The sequence below is a fragment of the Entelurus aequoreus genome, linkage group LG12 (assembly GCF_033978785.1).
Source record: "Entelurus aequoreus isolate RoL-2023_Sb linkage group LG12, RoL_Eaeq_v1.1, whole genome shotgun sequence".
Lineage (NCBI taxonomy): Eukaryota > Metazoa > Chordata > Actinopteri > Syngnathiformes > Syngnathidae > Entelurus > Entelurus aequoreus.
In genome coordinates, this window is record NC_084742.1 from 44,410,637 (window position 1) to 44,431,910 (window position 21,274).

The window sequence follows — 21,274 nt, forward strand, 5'->3', positions numbered from 1 at the left end:
GTTTGGTTTGTATGCTTGTGAATCTGGGCTACCCATTAAGTAAGACTAGTTATTATGTTGAAGGGGGCAGGAAATATAAGATTTTCTTCATTCTGTTCCTTCTCAAGCATAGATGTGTAAATACAGTATGTGTTTAGTTGCTAAAGTTTAATTGTCTATTGATCAAAAATGCATATCAATGAAGGAGATAAATAAAAACGAAATGAAATGAAAAAAACGAAATGAAACGTCAAGCAAACAAGCATGTTGTGCACTTTTACAAGTTGCAACATGTAAACAAGAAAGCAACACTTTGCACGCCCATCTATGTCTCCCACCTGGCCACAAAGCATACTTTGAAAGAAAACAAATCTAACACATCTTATTTATTTACATGGCTGAGGGTTGGTATTTAATGACATTTCCTTTGCCCGCAAGAAGACAAAATAAACAAATGTGAGAATATTCCAAATTCCTGTTTCTAGGGATGGGCAGTTTGGCCTAAAATCTACATTGTGATATACCTGTATATTGCAGCCTCCTGCGATAACAATATATTATTTGCTATATAAATGATAATAGAATAGCAAAGGTTACTAATTTGGCTGCTAAAAAATGTTGTAAACTATGCGTCATTTTCAGTTGTATTATTTTCTTCAATCAATCAATGTTTACTTATATAGCCCTAAATCACGAATGTCTCAAAGGGCTGCACAAGCCACAACGAAATTGAAATTATTATTAATCTACTTGCTCAATTTTACTGTTAATATCTGGTTACATTATGTTCCAACGTGCTTCTATCTATAATTTTGTTAAAATGTAATAAGCACTTACAGACTAGTATTCTGCTGTTTGACTACATCACATGAGTTATGAGCAAAACTACAAATTTGGGTATCGATCCAATACCAAGCAGTTACAGGGGCAGTATTGGTCTTACACATGCGGATACTTAAACATTTCAAGATCATTGGGTGATTAAATTTTTATCACAATTATAATCAAACAAAAACACAGGGGTGTAACAATATCAATTCAATATTTTAATTATTTCCTACTATTGGCTCTGTTTTGAATAATTTGATTTTCTCCCTTGAAGAGTTTTTTTAAGCAATAACAAAAAAACAAAAGCCTTTTTCGTAAAAAAAAAATTTTTAAAGTATTGCTCTAACCCCTATACTATTGACCATATTATTGATACTAGACCTGGTATCGTTATATTTGTTTCAACCCGTCCACCTCTGTTTACATTCAAGAGCTCTAGCTAAGTGGCTAGTGATGATGCTTGTAAGAAACATATTTTATTTGCCACCATGGAGGCAAGGATTGCTAACTTAGAAGTGGCTTTGCACTGTGGAGGGGCATTAGCCGCTAGCGAAAATGCTACGATGCATATAGGATACGTCCATTCGCTTGTTACTGTCAAATTTGAGGGACACAGTTAGAATGCGTTATCAAAATGCATTATCACGATACAACTAGGGCTGCAACAACTAATCGATTAAATCGATTAAAATCGATTATAAAAATAGTTGGCGATTAATTTAGTCATCTATTCGTTGGATCTATGCTATGCGCAAAGGCAATTTATTTTTTTAATTTTTTTTTTTTAAATTAAAATTTTTTTTTTTTAAATAAACCTTTATTTATAAACTGCAACATGTACAAACAGCTGAAAAACAACAATCAAAATAAGTATCGTGCCAGTATGCTGGTTTTTTTTCAATAAAATACTGGAAATATAGAAATGTATTTATAAATAGTTGATTTATATAGGCTAGTAAGGTAAAGTTTTGTACCTGACAAGTTTCGGCTAGCCGAAACTTGTCAGGTACAAAACTTTACCTTACTAGCCTATATAAATCAACTATTTATAAATACACATTAGTAGGCTAAATGAACCTCTTTAACATATAGAAATGTAGTTTGTCTCTTTTATCCGATTATTAATCGATTAATCGAAGTAATAATCGACAGATTAATCGATTATCAAATTAATCGTTAGTTGCAGCCCTAGATACAACGATAGTATTAAAACCTCTATCGTTGGCCAAATGTATACAATTTCATCCATACATCCATCCATTTTCTAGCGCTTGTCCCTTTTGGGGTCGCGGGGGGTGCTGGAGCCTATCTCAGCTGCATTCGGGCGGAAGGCGGGGTACACCCTGGACAAGTCGCCACCTCATCACAGGGCCAACACAGATAGACAGACAACATTCACACTCACATTCACACCCTAGGGCCAATTTTAGTCTTGCCAATCAACCTATCCCCAGGTGCATGTTTTTGGCGTTGGGAGGAAGCCAGAGTACCCGGAGGGAACCCACGCAGTCACGGGGAGAACATGCAAACTCCACACAGAAAGATCCCGAGCCCGGGATTGAACTCAGGACTACTCAGGACCTTCGTATTGTGAGACACATGCACTAACCCCTGTGTCACCGTGCTGCCCTATACAATTTCAAATACTTCAAAATCTTCAAAGGTTCTTTGTTGTCAACTTTTTCATTCATACAAGATATTAAGTTAAGTTAAAGTACCACTGATAGTCACACACATACACTAGGTGTAGTTAAATCATCCTCTGCATTTGACCCCTGGGAGGTGAGGGGAGCAGTGAGCAGCAGCGGTGGTCGCACTCGTGAAATCATATACTGAAGAATCTCTCAACTCTAATCTGGAGCAAATTTCAAGTTCAGTGAGAGAGTGGCCGCTGCTTCCAAGCACACGGCAAACAATTGATATCGTTTGTATCATATCGTTAAAGTTAAAGTTAAAGTACCAATGATTGTCACACACACACTAGGTGTGGCGAAATTATTCTCTGCATTTGACCCATCACCCTTGATCACCCCCTGCGAGGTGAGGGGAGCAGTGGGCAGCAGCGGTGGCCGCGCCCGGGAATAATTTTTGGTGATTTAACCCCCAAATCCAACCCTTGATGCTGAGTGCCAAGCGGGGAGGTAATCGGTCCCATTTTTATAGTCTTTGGTATGATATAGCGACTATAACGTGCAACCCTAGCGGTTTCCATGCCAATGATGGTACTAGTCAAGAATAAATCAACAGCGCCTCAGCAGTGCAATCATTTTGCCTCAGTTGCTTCAAAACACGACTAATCAACAATCATCCATCCACTGTCTATACCGGGGGTCGGCAATCCACGGCTCTAGAGCCGCATGCGACTCTTTAGCGCTGCCCTAGCGGCATTGAAAAATGTATGAAAATGGAAAAAGATGGGGGGGGAGGGGGGGATTTTTGTTTTAATATGGTTTCTGTAAGAGGACAAACATGACAAACATTCTTAATGTCTTCCAATGCTGTAAAAATGTGTTGAATAAATATTACATTTCAACTAGGGATGTCCGATAATGGCTTTTTGCCGATATCCGATCTTCCGATATTGTCCAACTCTTTAATTACCGATGCCGATATCAACCGATACCGATATATACAGTCGTGGAATTAACACATTATCATGCCTAATTTCGACAACCATGTATGGTGAAGATAAGGTACTCTTAAAAAAAATTAATAAAATAAAATAAGAAACAAATTGAAAACATTTTCTTGAAAAAAAAAAGAAAGTAAAACAATATAAAAACAGTTACATAGAAACTAGTAATTAATGAAAATGAGTAAAATTAACTGTTAAAGGTTAGGACTATTAGTGGACCAGCAGCACGCACAATCATGTGTGCTTATGGACTGTATCCCGTGCAGACTGTATTGATATATATTGATATATAATGTAGGAACCAGAAATATTAATAACAGAAAGAAACATCCCTTTTTTGTGAATGAGTATGAATGAGTGTAAATGGGGGAGGGAGGTTTTTTGGGTTGGTGCAATAATTGTAAGTGTATCTTGTGTTTTTTATGTTGATTTAATAAAAAAATAATAATAAAAAAATTTTAAAAAACAATACTGATAATTAAAAAAACCGATACCGATAATTTCCGATATTACATTTTAACGCATTTATCGGCCGATAATATCGGCAGGCCGACATTATCGGACATCTCTAATTTCAACATTTCTGTCAACAAAGGCTTGCGTCAGCCTGCGACACACGTGGTGCCAGGCGGGTGGCTGTTGCAAGCACATATTATCAAACAAACTACATCCAATACAAATATCGCACCCGCCTCACAGATAAGGGGCCTGCAGTCCTGCGTGAAGACTAAAGTTACGTCATACATGCCCGATGTTGAGAAGCTGTCCAGTGACGTTGGAAAACAGAAGTCACATTAAACGCCTAGGAACACAATCCCGTCAGAGGCACATATTTAGTAGCAAAGTGGCTGTTTTTATAAAGTGATTTCTGATTTTAGTCAGTATATATTTGAAATGACACCGGTCATATTATTGTGTTTTGTTGCCCAGGTCCGATCAGCTGCGTTGTATTATGCGTGTCAAAAGAGAAGAGGATGCTGCTGCGTTAACCCTTGCCTTGACTTACTTGGCATTTGCAGAAAACTACCGTATTTTTCGAATTATGGGGCGCACCCAATTATAAGGCTCACTGCCGATGAGCGGGTCTCGTCAGGTCTATTTTCATACAAAAGGCGCATTAAAGGGGTCAAATTATTATTTTTTTTTTTCTAAATGTAAAATAATCCTTGTGGTCTACATAACATGTAATGGTGGTTATTTGCTCAAAATGTTGCATAGATTATGTTTTACAGATCATCTTTAAGTCGCTTTCTCACAGTTTCTTCAGGATGCACCGTTTTGTGGGCGGTCCTTTTTACATGGCTCACCTTCAGCAGCATCTCTTCTCCGTCATCTTTGTTGTAGCGGTGTAGCGTGCAAGGACGGGAGTGGAAGAAGTGTCAAAAGATGGAGCTAACTTTTTGAATGACATTCAGACTTTACTTCAATCAATAACGGGAGCAGCATCTTCTCATCCGTGGTTCATTAGTGAAATAACAACGCCGGAAATGTGTCCCATGAAAAACCGTCTGACCGGAACTCTCTAATAACTAAAATTCCTTGAGTGAATATTGTAAACTCACTACACCGGTATGTTTTAGCGCTTTCATGGCGAGTTTACTGACAAACTTAAGTAAGAACTTTACACTACTTCATATTAGAAATGGCAACAGCAGAGGATGAATGTCCCACAACAAGAATATAGAGAAAAAGAAGAAGCTTATCGACTACGACTACGGACTACTAAGGCGGACGCGGGCAAATTTTCAGGACGTATGCAGATCCCAAATACAGATCAGCAGGTACCGGAAGGTAAGAAAAGTTGCTTTTGCATAATATTGCGAACCAAATTGCCAGATAATATGTCTTACCTTATACACACACCATAATAATACTCGTCTGTTGAAGCACAGTACAATCCATCAAGCGGTGCGGCTTCATAGCTTACCAAAGTCGTAGTAAAACATTTTGATAGATTTTTGAGCGCCGTGTATAATGTTCTATATTTTCAATGGAACATATAAAATTTTGGTGTTGTTTACTTGAGTCATATTGCAGTCTACACGTATCTCTTATATGTGACTGCCATCTACTGGTCACACTTATCATTTCACCATGTACCAAATAAATAGCTTCGAGGTCGGTAAGCGCAACCAAAATTATTCCGTACATTAGGCGCACCGGGTTATAAGGTACACTGTCGAGTTTTGAGAGAATGAAAGGATTTTAAGTGCGCCTTATAGTCCGAAAAATACGGTAACAAGGAGGATAATTCACAGAAATCTAACTTAAACTGTATTATTTTGATTGCATATACTTTTTTCAAAAGGCTGCGGTTTTATTTTTTATAACTGCGGGCTGCCTTTCACTGCACTCTGTCTGTTGCCCAGATAAGCGGGAGAAGAGGATTGTATTGTGTTATTGAAAATTGAAGAGGACTGCATTTTATTTCCGTGGGAAATGTTTGAAATTATAAGAGGCCTATTATGCATGATCTGTTTGGTTGTAGTTTTTTCGAATCCTCAAAATAAAAATGACATCAAAAATCGGATTTCTTTATTGTATTTCTATAATTTCATCAATGAAACGAAACATAATACATTAATATAGTAATGGAAGTTAAAGTTAAAGCACCATCGTACAGCAGAGTAGTCACCTGGTGTGTCATTCTCTCCAGGATGCGCTGCAAGGCAAATTAACATTTAATCATAAATGCTCATTATGTACTTCTAGCCTACATAGTCATTTGATAGTATGCGAATATAGACACTAAAAGCATGTGTTGTCTTCATAATAGGCTTTTAATTTTTGTGGCTCCAGACAGATTTGTTTCTTGTTTTTTTTGGTCCAATATGGCTCTTTCAACATTTTGGGTTGCTGACCCCTGGTCGATACTATGTGTCCTCATTATCATCAACCTGAAGCTTACGCCAGCTGACATTTTGGAGCAAGAGCGGTGCACATTCTGGACTGGTCACTACGGCTGCAACGATTCGTCGCCATAAATTTTGTCGCAAACAAATGCAAATGTCGACAATAGTGACGTCATCGCTCCAAATGGAAACCAACCAACCTGAGCAAACAACAGGAACTGCAACAACACCGCGCGTGAAAACATAAGTATGGGAACATTTCACCCTAAAGAAGTCAAAGAATAACTTGCTCAGTTCGCAAAGTGACCCTCGTTTTTCCTGGCGGTACGTCTGTGATGCGGGAGCATTTAGCGCAAAGGCATGACGTACTGTCTATCCGACTCTCCTTGGAAAAATAGTAGAGATGTGCCAATAAATAGGCCGCCGTTCAGTATCGGCCAATTTTTGTGAAAAAGTATAATCGGCCATTGCCGATTTATGTCATTTAATGGCGATCACAAACATTGTTCCCGTTTGACTGACATTAATGGTTCCGCGGCTGATGAGTGGCCAGCAGCTACGTCAACAGTGTGAAGGCACCCCAAAGTTAGTAATAATCACCTCTATTACGGCAAATAAACTGAATTTGTTAGTATATTATGCATCATTATCAAGTATTATCACTGGAGGACAAGACTAAACATGTTACACACCGAGCGAAAGCCAGGAGCAGGCATGCTAATAGCTAAGCTAACCACTAAGCCAGCTTGAAACAACAACCGTTGCCCGGATCATGTTTTGTTTAGTTTAAAGACCTACTGAAATGAATTTTTTTTATTTAAACGGGGATAGCAGATCCATTCTATGTGTCATACTTGATCATTTTGCGATATTGCCATATTTTTGCTGAAAGGATATAGTTGAGAACATCGACGATAAAGTTCGCAACTTTTGGTCGCTGATAAAAAAAAGCCTTGCCTGTACCGGAAGTAGCGTGACGTCGCAGGTTGAAGGGCTCCTCACATTTCCCCATTGTTTACACCAGCAGCGAGAGAGATTCGGACCGAGAAAGCGACGATTACCCCGTTAATTTGAGCGAGGATGAAAGATTTGTGGATGAGGAACGTGAGAGTGAAGGACTAGAGTGCAGTGCAGGACGTATCTTTTTTCGCTCTGACCGTAACTTAGGTAAAAGGGCTCATTGGATTCCACACTTTCTCCTTTTTCTATTGTAGATCACGGATTTGTATTTTAAACCACCTCGGATACTATATCCTCTTGAAAATGAGAGTCGAGAACGCAAAATGGACATTCACAGTGACTTTTATCTCCACGACAATACATTGGTGAAGCACTTTGGCTACAGAGCTAACGTGATAGCATCGTGCTCAAATGCAGATAGAAACAAAAGAAATAAGCCCCTGACTGGAAGGATAGACAGAAGATCAACAATACTACTATCAGGAGACACCGAACCAAACACTGGACCTGTAACCACGCGGTTAATGCTGTGCCGCCTGTCGAAGCCTAGCAATGCTGTTGCTAACGACGCCATTGAAGCTAACTTAGCTACGGGACCTCGTCAGAGCTATGATAAAAACATTAGCGCTCCACCTACGCCAGTCCTCATCTGCTCATCAACACCCGTGCTCACCTGCGTTCCAGCGATCGACGGCGCGACGAAGGACTTCACCCGATCATCGATGCGGTCGGCGGCTAGCGTCGGATAACGCGTCTGCTATCCAACTCAAAGTCCTCCTGGTTGTGTTGCTGCAGCCGGCCGCTAATACACCGATCCCACCTACAGCATTCTTCTTTGCAGTCTCCATTGTTCATTAAACAAATTGCAAGAATTCACCAACACAGACATCCAGAATACTGTGGAATTTTGCGATGAAAACAGAGCTGTTTGTATTGTGATACAATGTGTCCGAATACTTCCGTTTCAACCATTGACGTCACGCGCAAACGTCATCATACATAGACGTTTTCAACCGGAAGTTCCCCGGGAAATTTAAAATTGCACTTTATAAGTTAACCCGGCCGTATTGGCATGTGTTGCAATGTTAAGATTTCATCATTGATATATAAACTATCAGACTGCGTGGTCGGTAGTAGTGGGTTTCAGTAGGCCTTCAAGACTCTCTTAGTTCTGTTTCAGCACCCCAGGGTTTGTGTTTTCTTGGTTGCCATGGGTCCTGATAATTTTTCACCGGCCTCTGATTAGTGTTCGGGACGCTCACCTGCTCCCGGGCACTAATCAGAGAGCTATTTATTCCTGCCTTTCGCCACACTCAGTCTGGCTGTCTTGTTTGCTTCACGCAACAGTTACGTTGAATACCTTTTTGATTCCTTCGCCATTTGTTTGCCTGTTTCTGTGCTAAGCTTTTCCGTACTTGTGTATTTTGACCGATTTTGACCTACACACTGCCTCCGGAGTTCCGTCTGCATCCTGGGAAAACAATCAGCGCATTAACATGCGACCCCGCCGTACAGAAATAAGTGCTCAGTAATTTTTAAGAAGTCCAGCTGGAACCACATTACAGCAGAAAGTAAGCAGTTATTGACATGAAATTAACAAATAGATTAATACAAGTTTAGAGAGAGGATAATATGACAACAACTGTTGCTGTGTCAGCACCATCACTGTCAGTAGACAAGTATCTGATCTCACTCATAGATGATCGGTATCAAAATTGTCAGCATAAAACCCAGAGCAAAACTTCCCTAAAAGACAGTTAGGTTGCTAACTAGCTCATTTAAAATGAAAGGACAGACTTGTGTAAAAAATAACTCAAATTTTAAAGCAAAGTCTGCCAGCTAAACTTTGTCTATATACCTGCGTGCAGCTTTCATCCTCATCACAAAATGTTACTTTCTTTTTCAGGAAGCTAGACAGGTTTGGTGATGTTTTTTGGTTTGCTTTTTTTTCCTGCTATTTTGATTGCTTTTACTTTGTTTTTAATCAGTTTGTTATTAATCAGATACATTTAAATGTCAATGGCTCAATAAGAACTACTGAACAGGAGTACGCTGCATAACCCGATTAGTCAACCAATTGTTAAGATAGTAAATGACAAGTCGACCATTAAAATAGTCATTAGTTATGTTATGTTATTTTCATTTATTATGCGCCCCCCAACCAACTGTTACATCAGCACGGGGCGCAGCCCGAGTGGAGAAACAAAAAAAAAACAGAAACAGAGACTGAGACACACAAAGGAATCTAAACTAAACATTTAAGACTCACAATGAACACATAAATCAAAAGTCATCTGCGGTAAAAAGGTGAGTTTTAAGCTGTGCTCTAAAAGAGTCCAGAGTGGTGGCGGACTTAATATTCAGGGGGAGTTTATTCCATAGCCTAGGTGCCATCACTGAGAAAGCACGGTCCCCCTTCGTCACAAGGTTTGACCGTGGGACCTTCAGTGTCATCTGGTTGTCCGATCTAAGGCAACGACCAAGCCTGGAGCTGGTGGGTTGGTCCAGGAGATCTTTGATGTAAGCTGGGGCGAGACCATTGAGCGCTTTGAAGACATATGTGACGATCTTAAATTTCACTCTACGCTTCACTGGGAGCCAGTGAAGGGAGGAGAGGATGGGAGAAATATGTTCCCTCATTTTTGCGCCTGTCACCAGCCTGGCAGCTGCATTTTGTACTAGCTGCATGCTATGGATGGTCTTGTCGGTGACCCCAGCATAAAGGGCATTGCAATAGTCCAGTCTAGAAAAGATGAGCATTAACACGACCCTCCGTAGGTCACTGGGGGAGAGGAAACATTTGATCTTGGCTATGGTGCGTAGTTGGAAAAAACAGGATTTCACCACAGATTTCACTTGCTTGTCAAACTTGAAGTCTGGGTCGAATATGACCACAAGGTTTTTGACATGGGGTCTTTCAAGAGTGGCCAAACTTCCCAAATTCTTTCTGATCTGACTGACCGAGGTGGAGTTGCCAAACAGAAGAATTTCACTCTTGGTGTCATTGAGCTGCAGGAAGCTTTGTGACATCCACTCCTTTATGTCCCGCAAGCAGCCTTACTGGTCACTAGGACTCTAGACAAACATTCACACTCACAGTCACACAGCTTTTCTTTGGAACATTGTCAATTATTTCCCTGTTTGTTGTTGAAACAAGTTGAAGGGGATCCATGATGATTTGAATTTAAATTTAAAACACCTTCTTGTGGCCTACATAATATGTATTGAGTAAGTTTTGGTGTATATTTTGCGTACTGTAAATTCCGGATTATAACTTTTTTCCTACACTTTGGACCCTGTGGCTTATAAAACTGTGTTGATAATTTGTGGATTTTTCTCCGCTGACGGCCATAAAGCAAATAGTTTTCATAAAACACAAGCAAAACTTTGAAAAGGTGCGTTATTGTTTGTACTATGTAGGGCTGGGCGATCACAATTAATTTTTTCATATCATCCGATCTCGACTAATATCACCATTTTTTTTTTCTTATTGAAGCGTATTATCCTGTGCAGGATTACACCAAGTACCGCAGATGAATGCATTGTAAATTATCCACAAAACGGTAAGATGCAAAGACTTAAGTCAACATGACCATCAGCTTTGTAGTAGTTAAGAGTTCTGTCCAGCACTCGCAATTGGTTGACAGCGTGATGTGCACCTTGAACTCTGTTGTAAAAATGTGTATTTCTACATTTAAATTTTTGGCCAAAATGGGATAAAGAAAACAATCGGAAGTTCTCTTTACTTTTAAGTTTTTATGCCATGATTTTAGCAGTCTGGCCCATGTGGGAATAGATTTTCTTACACGCGGCCCCTGGTCTACAGTATTTCCTTCTGTTTAGTGCTTTCAAACTTAAGTACAATTGCCATTCTGTCTTTTATTCGTCCAAAGTGCTTCAACTCGTATGGATTCTTCATTCATCACTCCAAGGAACGTTAGTAAGTTTTACAATATAACTAAAACTCTTCATACTTACTAAACCGTCCCATGTGTGATGTCTGTAAGGAGTGTTTTCATGCACATTTGTACAGGCTATAGTAATGTAATGTAATAAAGCTAACATTGTTAGCATTAGCTAATATGCTAACACATTTACGAGTGTCTGTGTTAGTAGTATTAACTTACAATGCTATTCTTTTTGTATTGTTTCAGGTTCACAAATCCCTTAGTAAATTCACCAAAACGTCACCGTGGACTTAGTCTGTTTAGCTGATTGGTGAGCTAAATCAGCCAGTGGGTTCATGACAATGACTTCTGTTTTGTTTGATCAACCGTTTTACTGCCGTGTTACAGACGCCGTTGGGAAACAATTAAGTTAAGTAAATAAACATTTACAATTGTGTAAATAACTCATTTCACAATGTATATATCTGCAGATTATAGTCCAGTGAGCCGAATGTATGGAAAAATATTTTTTCTCCTAAATTTAAGTGGGTATGGCTTATGTCGCCGTCTTTTTCCGCCGTAGTTCAGCGGCTAATCCAATTTTGTAGTGGCCCAAATGTCGTGGGGGAATAAACATGAATGTATTTATATTATAATATTTATTTTATAGACAGCAGGCAGGTGGGAGAGCATGAAGGTTGAGGAGGTGGCCGACAGAAGGATGTTGACTAAGTTCACATCTATATAGTCTAATCCCCCCCACCCCACGCATAATACTGTGGAGGTCCTGAGTAGCACCTTCTGCATTAGACTGTTACATCCACAGTGCAAGAAAGAGCGTTACTGCACATCTTTTCTACCCACAGTCATAAGACTTTACAACGCACTTATGCGATAACTGTGATCTTTTTTTGGTGTGCAATACGAACGTTAAGATAGTGTTTTTTTGTTTTATTTTACATATACGTAGTACAATTGTTAGTGTGAAATATGTATTAGGTAGGGGTGTAACGGTACGTGTATTTGTATTGAACCGTTTCGGTACGGGGGTTCCGGTTCGGTTCGGAGGTGTACCGAACGAGTTTCCACACGGACATATTAAGTAGCGTAACGCACGTTGTGTAAACAATGCACACCGAGGCACAACACACGGCATGCTAGCAGCTAACGGGCTACAATAGACTGACTATACATCTTCTTTTCACCGGACATGTCCTCTTTTGCGTAGCTGTCAGGGGCGGAGTTTCTTAAATGCCTCAAATGTCCAGCATTTTGAGTTAGGGTTGCGTGTATTTTCAATGTACGTTCAGGGTTAAGAAGGGGTTAAAAACAAAACAAATTGTGCGCGCAGCAGCATTCGTGAGGGAGGGGCAGAGACAGAGAGAGCGAGAGAGTTATGATAAACTTGCATGCATCGCCAGGCTCTGCTTTTTATCCATAGATTTATCAGATTTAATGTTTTATTACCGGGTGTCAAAAGTGTGCCCCGGAGGCCATTTGCGGCCTTCAGCTAATGTTTTAAAGGCCCACGGCACATTCTAAAAATACCATTAAAATAAACAAAAACATAACAAAAGTGAAATAAAAAAGCTTTAAGGTTGAATGTAATTTAGAAAAAGTTGCAATGTTGACTAATAAAACAAAGCTGTTTTTTTTTTCTTTCAAACTGTCATTGCTCAAAACATAATATTGAATCAAAATCAATGTTATTATGAATTATTGACCTAGCCAAGGTTCCGATTACTTCACATCAAATATTCCACTAAGAAAAATATTTTTGGTGGAACATTTTGCAAATAAAATTATATTTTGTTGTTTTGTTACTGTACCGAAAATGAACCGAACCGTGACTTCTAAACCGAGGTACGTACCGAACCGAAATTTGTGTGTACCGTTACACCCCTAGTATTAGGTATTACTAAGTTTTATTTTTTTCATTACAGTTTGCTTCGGTTACTGTAATTACAAACCTGCACTGCAACAATATAATTTCCCGACTGTGGTTTATAAAAAAAAGTCTATCTATTTATCTATGTATATATGTAGGGTTGGGTATCGTTTGAATTCGAACGATTCCGATTCCCATTCCAATTCTTTGTTTCGATTCCGATTCCTGATGATTCTCGGTTCCGATTCTTTTAAGAGGCAGGGTCAAAGTTTAGGATATTTTAAATGAGCTAGCTAACCTACAGTCTTTCTGAATGAAATAGTCTGACATTCTCCATCAATTTTAATTCTATTAACTTTTTATGAACTTTACTATAAATTCCTCACAGGGCTGTTTTCAACTAGAATATAAATATCAAATCTATGAACTTGAATATAAATATTATAAATTATGAATACATTTTCCCAGGGGTACACTTTCCTCAAGAGAGCTTTATTTTTGAAAACCTCATGAAAACACATTCACACACACAAGTGTATGATGCTGCAGGTACTTAAAAATGTTACCGTGCTCCCACTGATGGGCTAACCTGGTGCAGAAAAGCAAATAAACAATAAGAAACAACTTGCAAAACCCAGTCCAGATTAGCAGCAGGTACAGTATAAAATCAGAGACAGTTCTTGTTTAGGAAAATGACCATATCCGCCTTCTCAGGCAGGATGCGTGAGCATTCTGGACATATAGTGTCTCCTGCTGTGGAAAATACACGTTCGCTGGGTGTGGAAGAAGCTTGAACGCATAAATAGGAGAAAGCGCGATCTGACAGCAAAGGATAAGTCTTTTGTTGGTTCCACCGGACCATCAACATGCAGCAGGGTCGTCAGACATAAGTATCGGTGGAACGTCCTGGTACATCTGCAGCTCTCTCTCCACTCGTTTCTTGATGGACATGGAACTCTGTTATTTCGCGGTTATTTCATTTTTTTTTTGTAAAGTAAAGCCACACTTTCGACCGCCGACGCCCGCTATCCATGCTTGAGCTTGACTGACTCGCTCGGCTATGCTAACACTTCCGGCAGTGGGCGCTTCTTCGTTGGTGCTCAGCGGCTTCTTCTTCCGGTTCGGCTGACTTTTTTTTTTTCTTTCTTTTTCCGCTCGGCGGACTGGGTATCGAAAATAGGAATCGAAATTTAAACTTTTGAACGATTCCGGAAGAATCGGAAAGTTAGTCCCGGTTCCAATCGATACTCGATACCCAACCCTATATATATGAAACAAAAAGTAATATACGGGAGTTCCAACAGCAGCCATCCCAGTTGAGTGGGTTTAGCCTTTCCAACACAGCATGTTCAAGAATGCCCATATAAGTACATCCACCTCACTGTGACATCACAATGTAGCCAATCTTTACAAAAATGCTTCAAAAGTCCATGCAAGCTCATGCCCAATGGCATTAACCTTACGACTTGACACTTTGGCATTGTTTAATACCATTAGCCAACTTTTACAGCAAGCCTGGGCAATTATTTTGACTCGGCGGCCAAATATAGAGAAAAAAATGGGTCTTTCCGCGTCTGTCCCTGAAACCCGCATTTCAGGCTGACCGCTCTGGAAACACTTTGTGGAAACGCTCCCCACCCACACTGCTTGGTGCCTCGTCTAAACTGCTCTGTCGTAGATTACTGCTTTTCCTTTAGCAGTTTCATGTCTTCCTTTAAGCGCTATTCCTTGCACCTGCTTTGTTTTAGCAATCAAGACCAAGTTGTTGCTATCCTTCTTTGTTGATTGTCATGTCATGTACGGATGTACTCTGTGGACGCCGTCTCAGCTCCACACACTGCAAGTCTTTGCTGTCGTCAAGCATTCTGTTTTTGTTTACTTTGCAGCCAGTTCAGTTTTAGTTTCGTTTTGCATAGCCTTCCCTAAGCTTCAATGCCTTTTCTTAGTGGCACTCCCCTTTTGTTTACTTTTGGTTTAAAGGCCTACTGAAACCCACTACTAGCGACCACGCAGTCTGATAGTTTATATATCAATGATGAAATCTTAACATTGCAACACATGCCAATACGGCCGGGTTAACTTATAAAGTGACGTTTAAAATTTCCCGGGAAATATCCGGCTGAAACGTCGCGGTATGATGACGTAATGCGCGTGACGAAGTCAGTATAACGGAAGTTATGGTACCCCGTAGAATCCTATACAAAAAGCTCTGTTTTCATTTCATCATTCCACAGTATTCTGGACATCTTTTGCAATTTGTTTAATGAACAATGAAGGCTGCAAAGAAGACAGTTGTAGGTGGGATCGGTGTATTAGCAGCAGACTACAGCAACACAACCAGGAGGACTTTGTTGGAGCGCTAGCCGCCGACCTCACCTTGACTTCCTACGTCTCCGGGCCGCCAAACGCATCGGGTGAAGTCCTTCGTCCTTCTGCCGATCGCTGGAACGCAGGTGAGCACGGGTGTTGATGAGCAGATGAGGGCTGGCTGGCGTAGGTGGATAGCTAATGTTTTTAGCATAGCTCTGTGAGGTCCAGTTGCTAAGTTAGCTTCAATGGCGTCATTAGCAACAGCATTGTTAACCTTCGCCAGGCTGGAAAGCATTAACCGAGTAGTTACATGTCCATGGTTTAATAGTATTGTTGATTTTCTATCTATCCTTCCAGTCGGGGTTTATTTATTTTGTTTATATATGCAGTTAAGCACGATGCTATCACGTTAGCTCCGTAGCTAAAGTGTTTCGCCGATGTGTATTGTTGTGGAGATAAAAGTCACTGTGAATGTCCATTTCGCGTTCTCGACTCTCATTTTCAAGAGGATATAGTATCCGAGGTGGTTTAAAATACAAATCTGTGATCCAAAATAGAAAAAGGAGAGTGTGGAATCCAATGAGCCAGCTTGTACCTAAGTTACGGTCAGAGCGAAAAAGATACGTCCATCACTGCCTCTCAAGTCCTTCACTGTAACGTTCCTCATCTACGAATCTTTCATCCTCGCTCAAATTAATGGGGTAATCGTCACTTTCTCGGTCCGAATCTCTCTCGCTCCATTGTAAACAATGGGGAATGTGAGGAATACTAGCTCCTGGGACGTCACGCTACTTCCGGTACAGGCAAGGCTTTTTTTTTATCAGCGAGCAAAAGTTGCGAACTTTATCGTCGATTTTCTCTACTAAATCCTTTCAGCAAAAAATGGCAATATCGCGAAATGATCAAGTATGAAACATAGAATGGATCTGTTATCCCGTTTAAATAAAAAAAAATCATTTCAGTAGGCCTTTAAGCATTAGATATTGTTTACCCGCTGTCGTATGCATATTGTGATCACGACAACAAACCATGTTCCCTACATCTACAGCAATTAGGCTACCGGCTGCCACCTACTGATATGGAAGAGTATAACATGGTTACTATCCCGAGCTCTAAAAACTAGAATAGAAGAAAATACTTTATTGATCCTGGGGGAAATTCAGCACCACAGCTCGCTCACAATAAACATTTACGTATTTTTTTACATGTGAATAATATCTATCAATCAATCAATCCAATGTTTACTTATATAGCCCTAAATCACGAGTGTCTCAAAGGGCTGCACAAGCCACAATGACATCCTCGGCTCAGATCCCACATCAGGGCAAGAAAAAACTCAACCCAATGGGATGACAATGAGAAACCTTGGAGGGGACCGCAGATGTGGGGTCCCCCGCCCTGGGCGACCGGTGCAATGGACGTCGAGTGGTATAATATAATATAAATATAAATACAGTCTATTGTACAGCATTATTCACATGTGAATAGTATAAATACAGTCTATCATACAGCATTATTCACATGTGAATAACATAAATAGTCTATTATACAGCATTATTCACATGTGAATAATATAAATACAGTCCATACAGCATTATTCACATGTGAATAATATACATACAGTCTATACAGCATTATTCACATGTGAATAATATAAATACAGTCTATTATACAGCATTATTCACATGTGAATAATATAATTACAGTCTATTATACAGCATTATTCACATGTGAATAATATAAAATACAGTCTATTATACAGCATTATTCACATGTGAATAATATAAATACAGTCTATTATGCATTCAAGTACAGTCAAAAAGGTACATATGCATATGCATGGAGAGAGAGAGAGAGAGAGAGAGAGAGAGAGAGAGAGAGAGAGAGAGAGAGAGAGAGAGAGAGAGAGAGAGAGAGAGAGATGAGAGAGAGAGAGAGAGAGAGAGAGAGAGAGAGAGAGAGAAGGCATAAGAAAAAGTATCTATATTTGATTGTTTACATTTGAATATTTTTGTTAGTTTAGGGTTGTAGCTGCCTGGAGGTGTACGACTGTACATATCGGTATCGGTTGATATCGGAATTGGTCATTAAGAGTTGGACAAGATCGGAATATCGGTAAAAAAGACATTATCGGACATCTCTAATAATTACTGATTTTCAAAAAATATCTTAACACAATTAGGTGAAATTACATAATCTCTCACGGCACAACAGACTGTATCTCACCGCACACTAGTGTGCCGCGGCACAGTGGTTGAAAAACACTGAGCTCTCCTTTAAAGCAACACTTGCCTTGACCTTAAAAAGTTAAAATTCGAGGCCTGCCTGCAATACAGTAAGCTCAAATCAGGCATGAATAAAACTATTGTTTGTTTAAACATAACATTTGCCAGCAGGTGACACACATGACCACGCAAACACTCCGGAAGCGAAGGCGGGAGACTCACGCTGTCCGGCAGTACTCACATGTTGTGCAGAGCCGCTGTCAGGTAACTGGACACCGAGTGTTACCGGTCGACTGCTGAAGAATGTTTGTTTGGGTTGGTCCACGCTGGCTTGCAGGAGGAGGAGGGGGGAGAGAAGAAGAAGAAGAAGAAGAGGGCGCTCAGGGAGTTTGTGTGTGTGTGTATTTATATGCGCAAAGAGGGTAAGTTGAGGACGTAGCTGTCAAACACGCTGCGGCTCGGAGGCGTGCGGCTAACTGTGCGAGGCTACCAGCTAGCACGTCCGTAAGGCGGATATAAAGTGTGTGTGTGCTACTAAGTTAGCTAGCAGCTCCGTACGGCGGCTATAAAGTGGGCTTGTATGCGTGTGCTAGTGCGCCTCCCTGCATAATCCCCCACACTCTTCCTCGGTTGTGACGCAATCTTAGACCCCGCCCCCCGGTATTCTCAGCCAATCGCGGAATAGAAGGACGTGACGTCACATTACCAGCGCGAGGTTTTCGAAATGGGGCCCAAAACTGTTGACTGACGTCACAGCATGAGGAAAAAATTGGAAAAGGAATTTTACCTTTGCAAACCTCATTATACTATTGGCTAAGTTTTATATTCATAAATGTACGTTTCTCAATACCCGACCTGTTTTTTGTGCCTTTAAAAAAAAAAATTAGAACTCTATGTTAAAACACTCTCTACCTCTAACAACCAAAAAGCTGTGAAAACGATGATGCTGTGTTCCAAATTTAAATTATTTACTGAACTTGTGTGAGCCTATGGCTTTGCACTTTGATTATTTTATATATATATATTGATTGATTGATTGAGACTTTTATTAGTAGGTTGCACAGTGAAGTACATATTCCGTACAATTGACCACTAAATGGTAACACCCGAATAAGTTTTTCAACTTGTTTAAGTCGGGGTCCACTTAAATTGATTCATGATACAGATATAGACTATCAGATATACTATCATCATAATACAGTCATCACACAAAATAATCACATTGAATTATTTACATTATTTACAATCAGGGGTGTGGAGGGGGGTGGGGGGTAGGATATGGACATCAAGTAGTGGACATAGAGAGAGAGAGAGAGAGAGAGAGAGAGAGAGAGAGAGAGAGAGAGAGAGAGAGAAAAAGAGAGAGATCAGAAGGCATAATAAAAAGTATCTGTATTTGATTGTTTATACTTGATTATTAGCAATTGATTATTAGCAATCCGGGGAGGGTGTTAGTTTAGGGTTGTAGCTGCCTGGAGGTGAACTTTTATTGCGGTTTTGAAGGAGGATAGAGATGCCCTTTCTTTTATAGCTGTTGGGAGCGCATTCCACATTGATGTGGCATAGAAAGAGAATGAGTTAAGACCTTTGTAAGTTCGGAATCTGGGTTTAACGTGGTTAGTGGAGCTCCTCCTGGTGTTGTGGTTATGGCGGTCATTTACGTTAAGGAAGTAGTTTGACATGTACGTCGGTATCAGGGAGGTGTAGCGGATTTTATAGACTAGGCTCAGTGCAAGTTGTTTAACTCTGTCCTCCACCTTGAGCCAGCCCACTTTAGAGAAGTATATATTTTAGAAGAATATATATATATATATATATGTATATAATGCATTGGCGAAGTTGGTACCGTGCCAGCAATCGGAGGGTTGCTGGTTACTGGGGTTCAATCCCCACCTTCTACCATCCTAGTCATGTCCGTTGTGTCCTTGGGCAAGACACTTCACCCTTGCTCCTGATGGGTGTTGGTAATGCCTTGCATGGCAGCTCCCTCCATCAGTGTGTGAATGGGTGAATGTGGAAATAGTGTCAAAGCGCTTTGAGTACCTTGAAGGTAGAAAAGCGCTATACAAGTATAATTTATTATAATTTATTATTTATCATTTATTTTAGTTACTTTGAATTTACAACCCCCTGGCGCTGTTTTGTACGGTTTTTGTACTGTTTTTGTACTTATTGTGTACTTATTTTGATTGTTTCTTGACTGTTTGTAAATGTTGAAATGTATAAATAAAGGTTTAAAAAAATAATAATAATAATTAAATTTAAAAAAATTTAAAAAAGGCCCAAAACTGTTGACTAACGTCACAGCATGAGAAAAAATTGGAAAAGGAATTTTACCTTTGCAAACTTCATTATACTATTGGCTAAGTTTTATATTCATAAATGTACTTTTCTCAATACCCGACATGTTTTTGTGCCTTTAAAAAAGAATTAGAACTCAATGTTAAAACACTCTCTACCTCGAACAAGCAAATAGCTGTGAAAACGATGATGCTGTGTTCCAAATTTAAATTATTTACTGAACTTGTGTGAGCCTATGGCTTTACACTTTGTTTGTTATATATATATATATATATATATATATATATATATATATATATATATATATATATATATATATATATATATATATATATATATATATATATATATATATCATTCTATTTTAGTTTCTTTGAGTTTACAACCCCCTGGCGCTGTTTTGTACTGTTTTTGTACTTATTTTGATTATTATTTCTCAACTGTTTGTAAATGTTGCAATTTATAAATGCAGGTTTATAAAATTCAAAAATAAAAATAAAAAACTGTTGACTGACGTCACAGCATGAGAAAAAAATGGAAAAGGAGTTTTACCTTTGCAAACCTCATTATACTATTGGCTAAGTTTTATATTCATAAATGTAAGTTTCTCAATACCCGACCTGTTTTTTGTGCCTTTAAAAAATAATTATAACTCTATGTTAAAACACTCTCTAGTAGTTACCATATGTCCCGACAAGAAATCTGCGTTCAAAGAACTCCGGCTTATTAGTGATTCCCAGAGCCAAAAAAAAGTCTGCGGGCTATAGAGCGTTTTCTATTCGGGCTCCAGTACTCTGGAATGCCCTCCCGGTAACAGTTAGAGATGCTACCTCAGTAGAAGCATTTAAGTCCCATCTTAAAACTCATTTGTATAATCTAGCCTTTAAATAGACCCCCCCTTTTTTAGACCAGTTGATCTGCCGTTTCTTTTCTTCTCTCCTCTTCTCCCCTGTCCCTTGCGAGGGGGAGTTGCATAGGTCCGGTGGCCATGGATGAAGTGCTGGCTGTCCAGAGTCGGGACCCCGGGTGGACCGCTAGCCTGTGCATCGGTTGGGGACATCTCTGCGCTGCTGACCCGTCTCCGCTCGGGATGGTTTCCTGTTGGCCCCGCTGTGGACTGGACTCCCGCTGATGTGTTGGATCCACTGTGGACTGGACTTTCACAATGTTATGTCAGACCCACTCGACATCCGTTGCTTTCGGTCTCCCCTAGAGGGGGGGGGTTACCCACATATGCGGTCCTCTCCAAGGTTTCTCATAGTCATTCACCGACGTCCCACTGGGGTGAGTTTTTCCTTGCCCGTATGTGGGCTCTGTACCGAGGATGTCGTTGTGGCTTGTACAGCCCTTTGAGACACTTGTGATTTAGGGCTATATAAATAAACATTGATTGATTGATTGATACTTCT

At 39.9% G+C, this 21,274-nt stretch overlaps 1 protein-coding gene across 1 annotated transcript in view; it reads right to left on the reverse strand.

Annotated features, from left to right (window-relative positions):
- Positions 1–18,204, reverse strand: part of LOC133662242 (pyruvate carboxylase, mitochondrial-like) — a 687,704-nt gene extending 669,500 nt beyond the window's left edge. The window contains exon 1 of the mRNA XM_062066065.1: positions 17,806–18,204. Within this exon, the coding sequence (XP_061922049.1) occupies positions 17,806–17,807 (2 nt within the window). The 5' untranslated portion in view covers positions 17,808–18,204. The remainder of the gene's footprint in view (positions 1–17,805) is intronic.
- Positions 18,205–21,274: the final 3,070 nt, after the last annotated feature.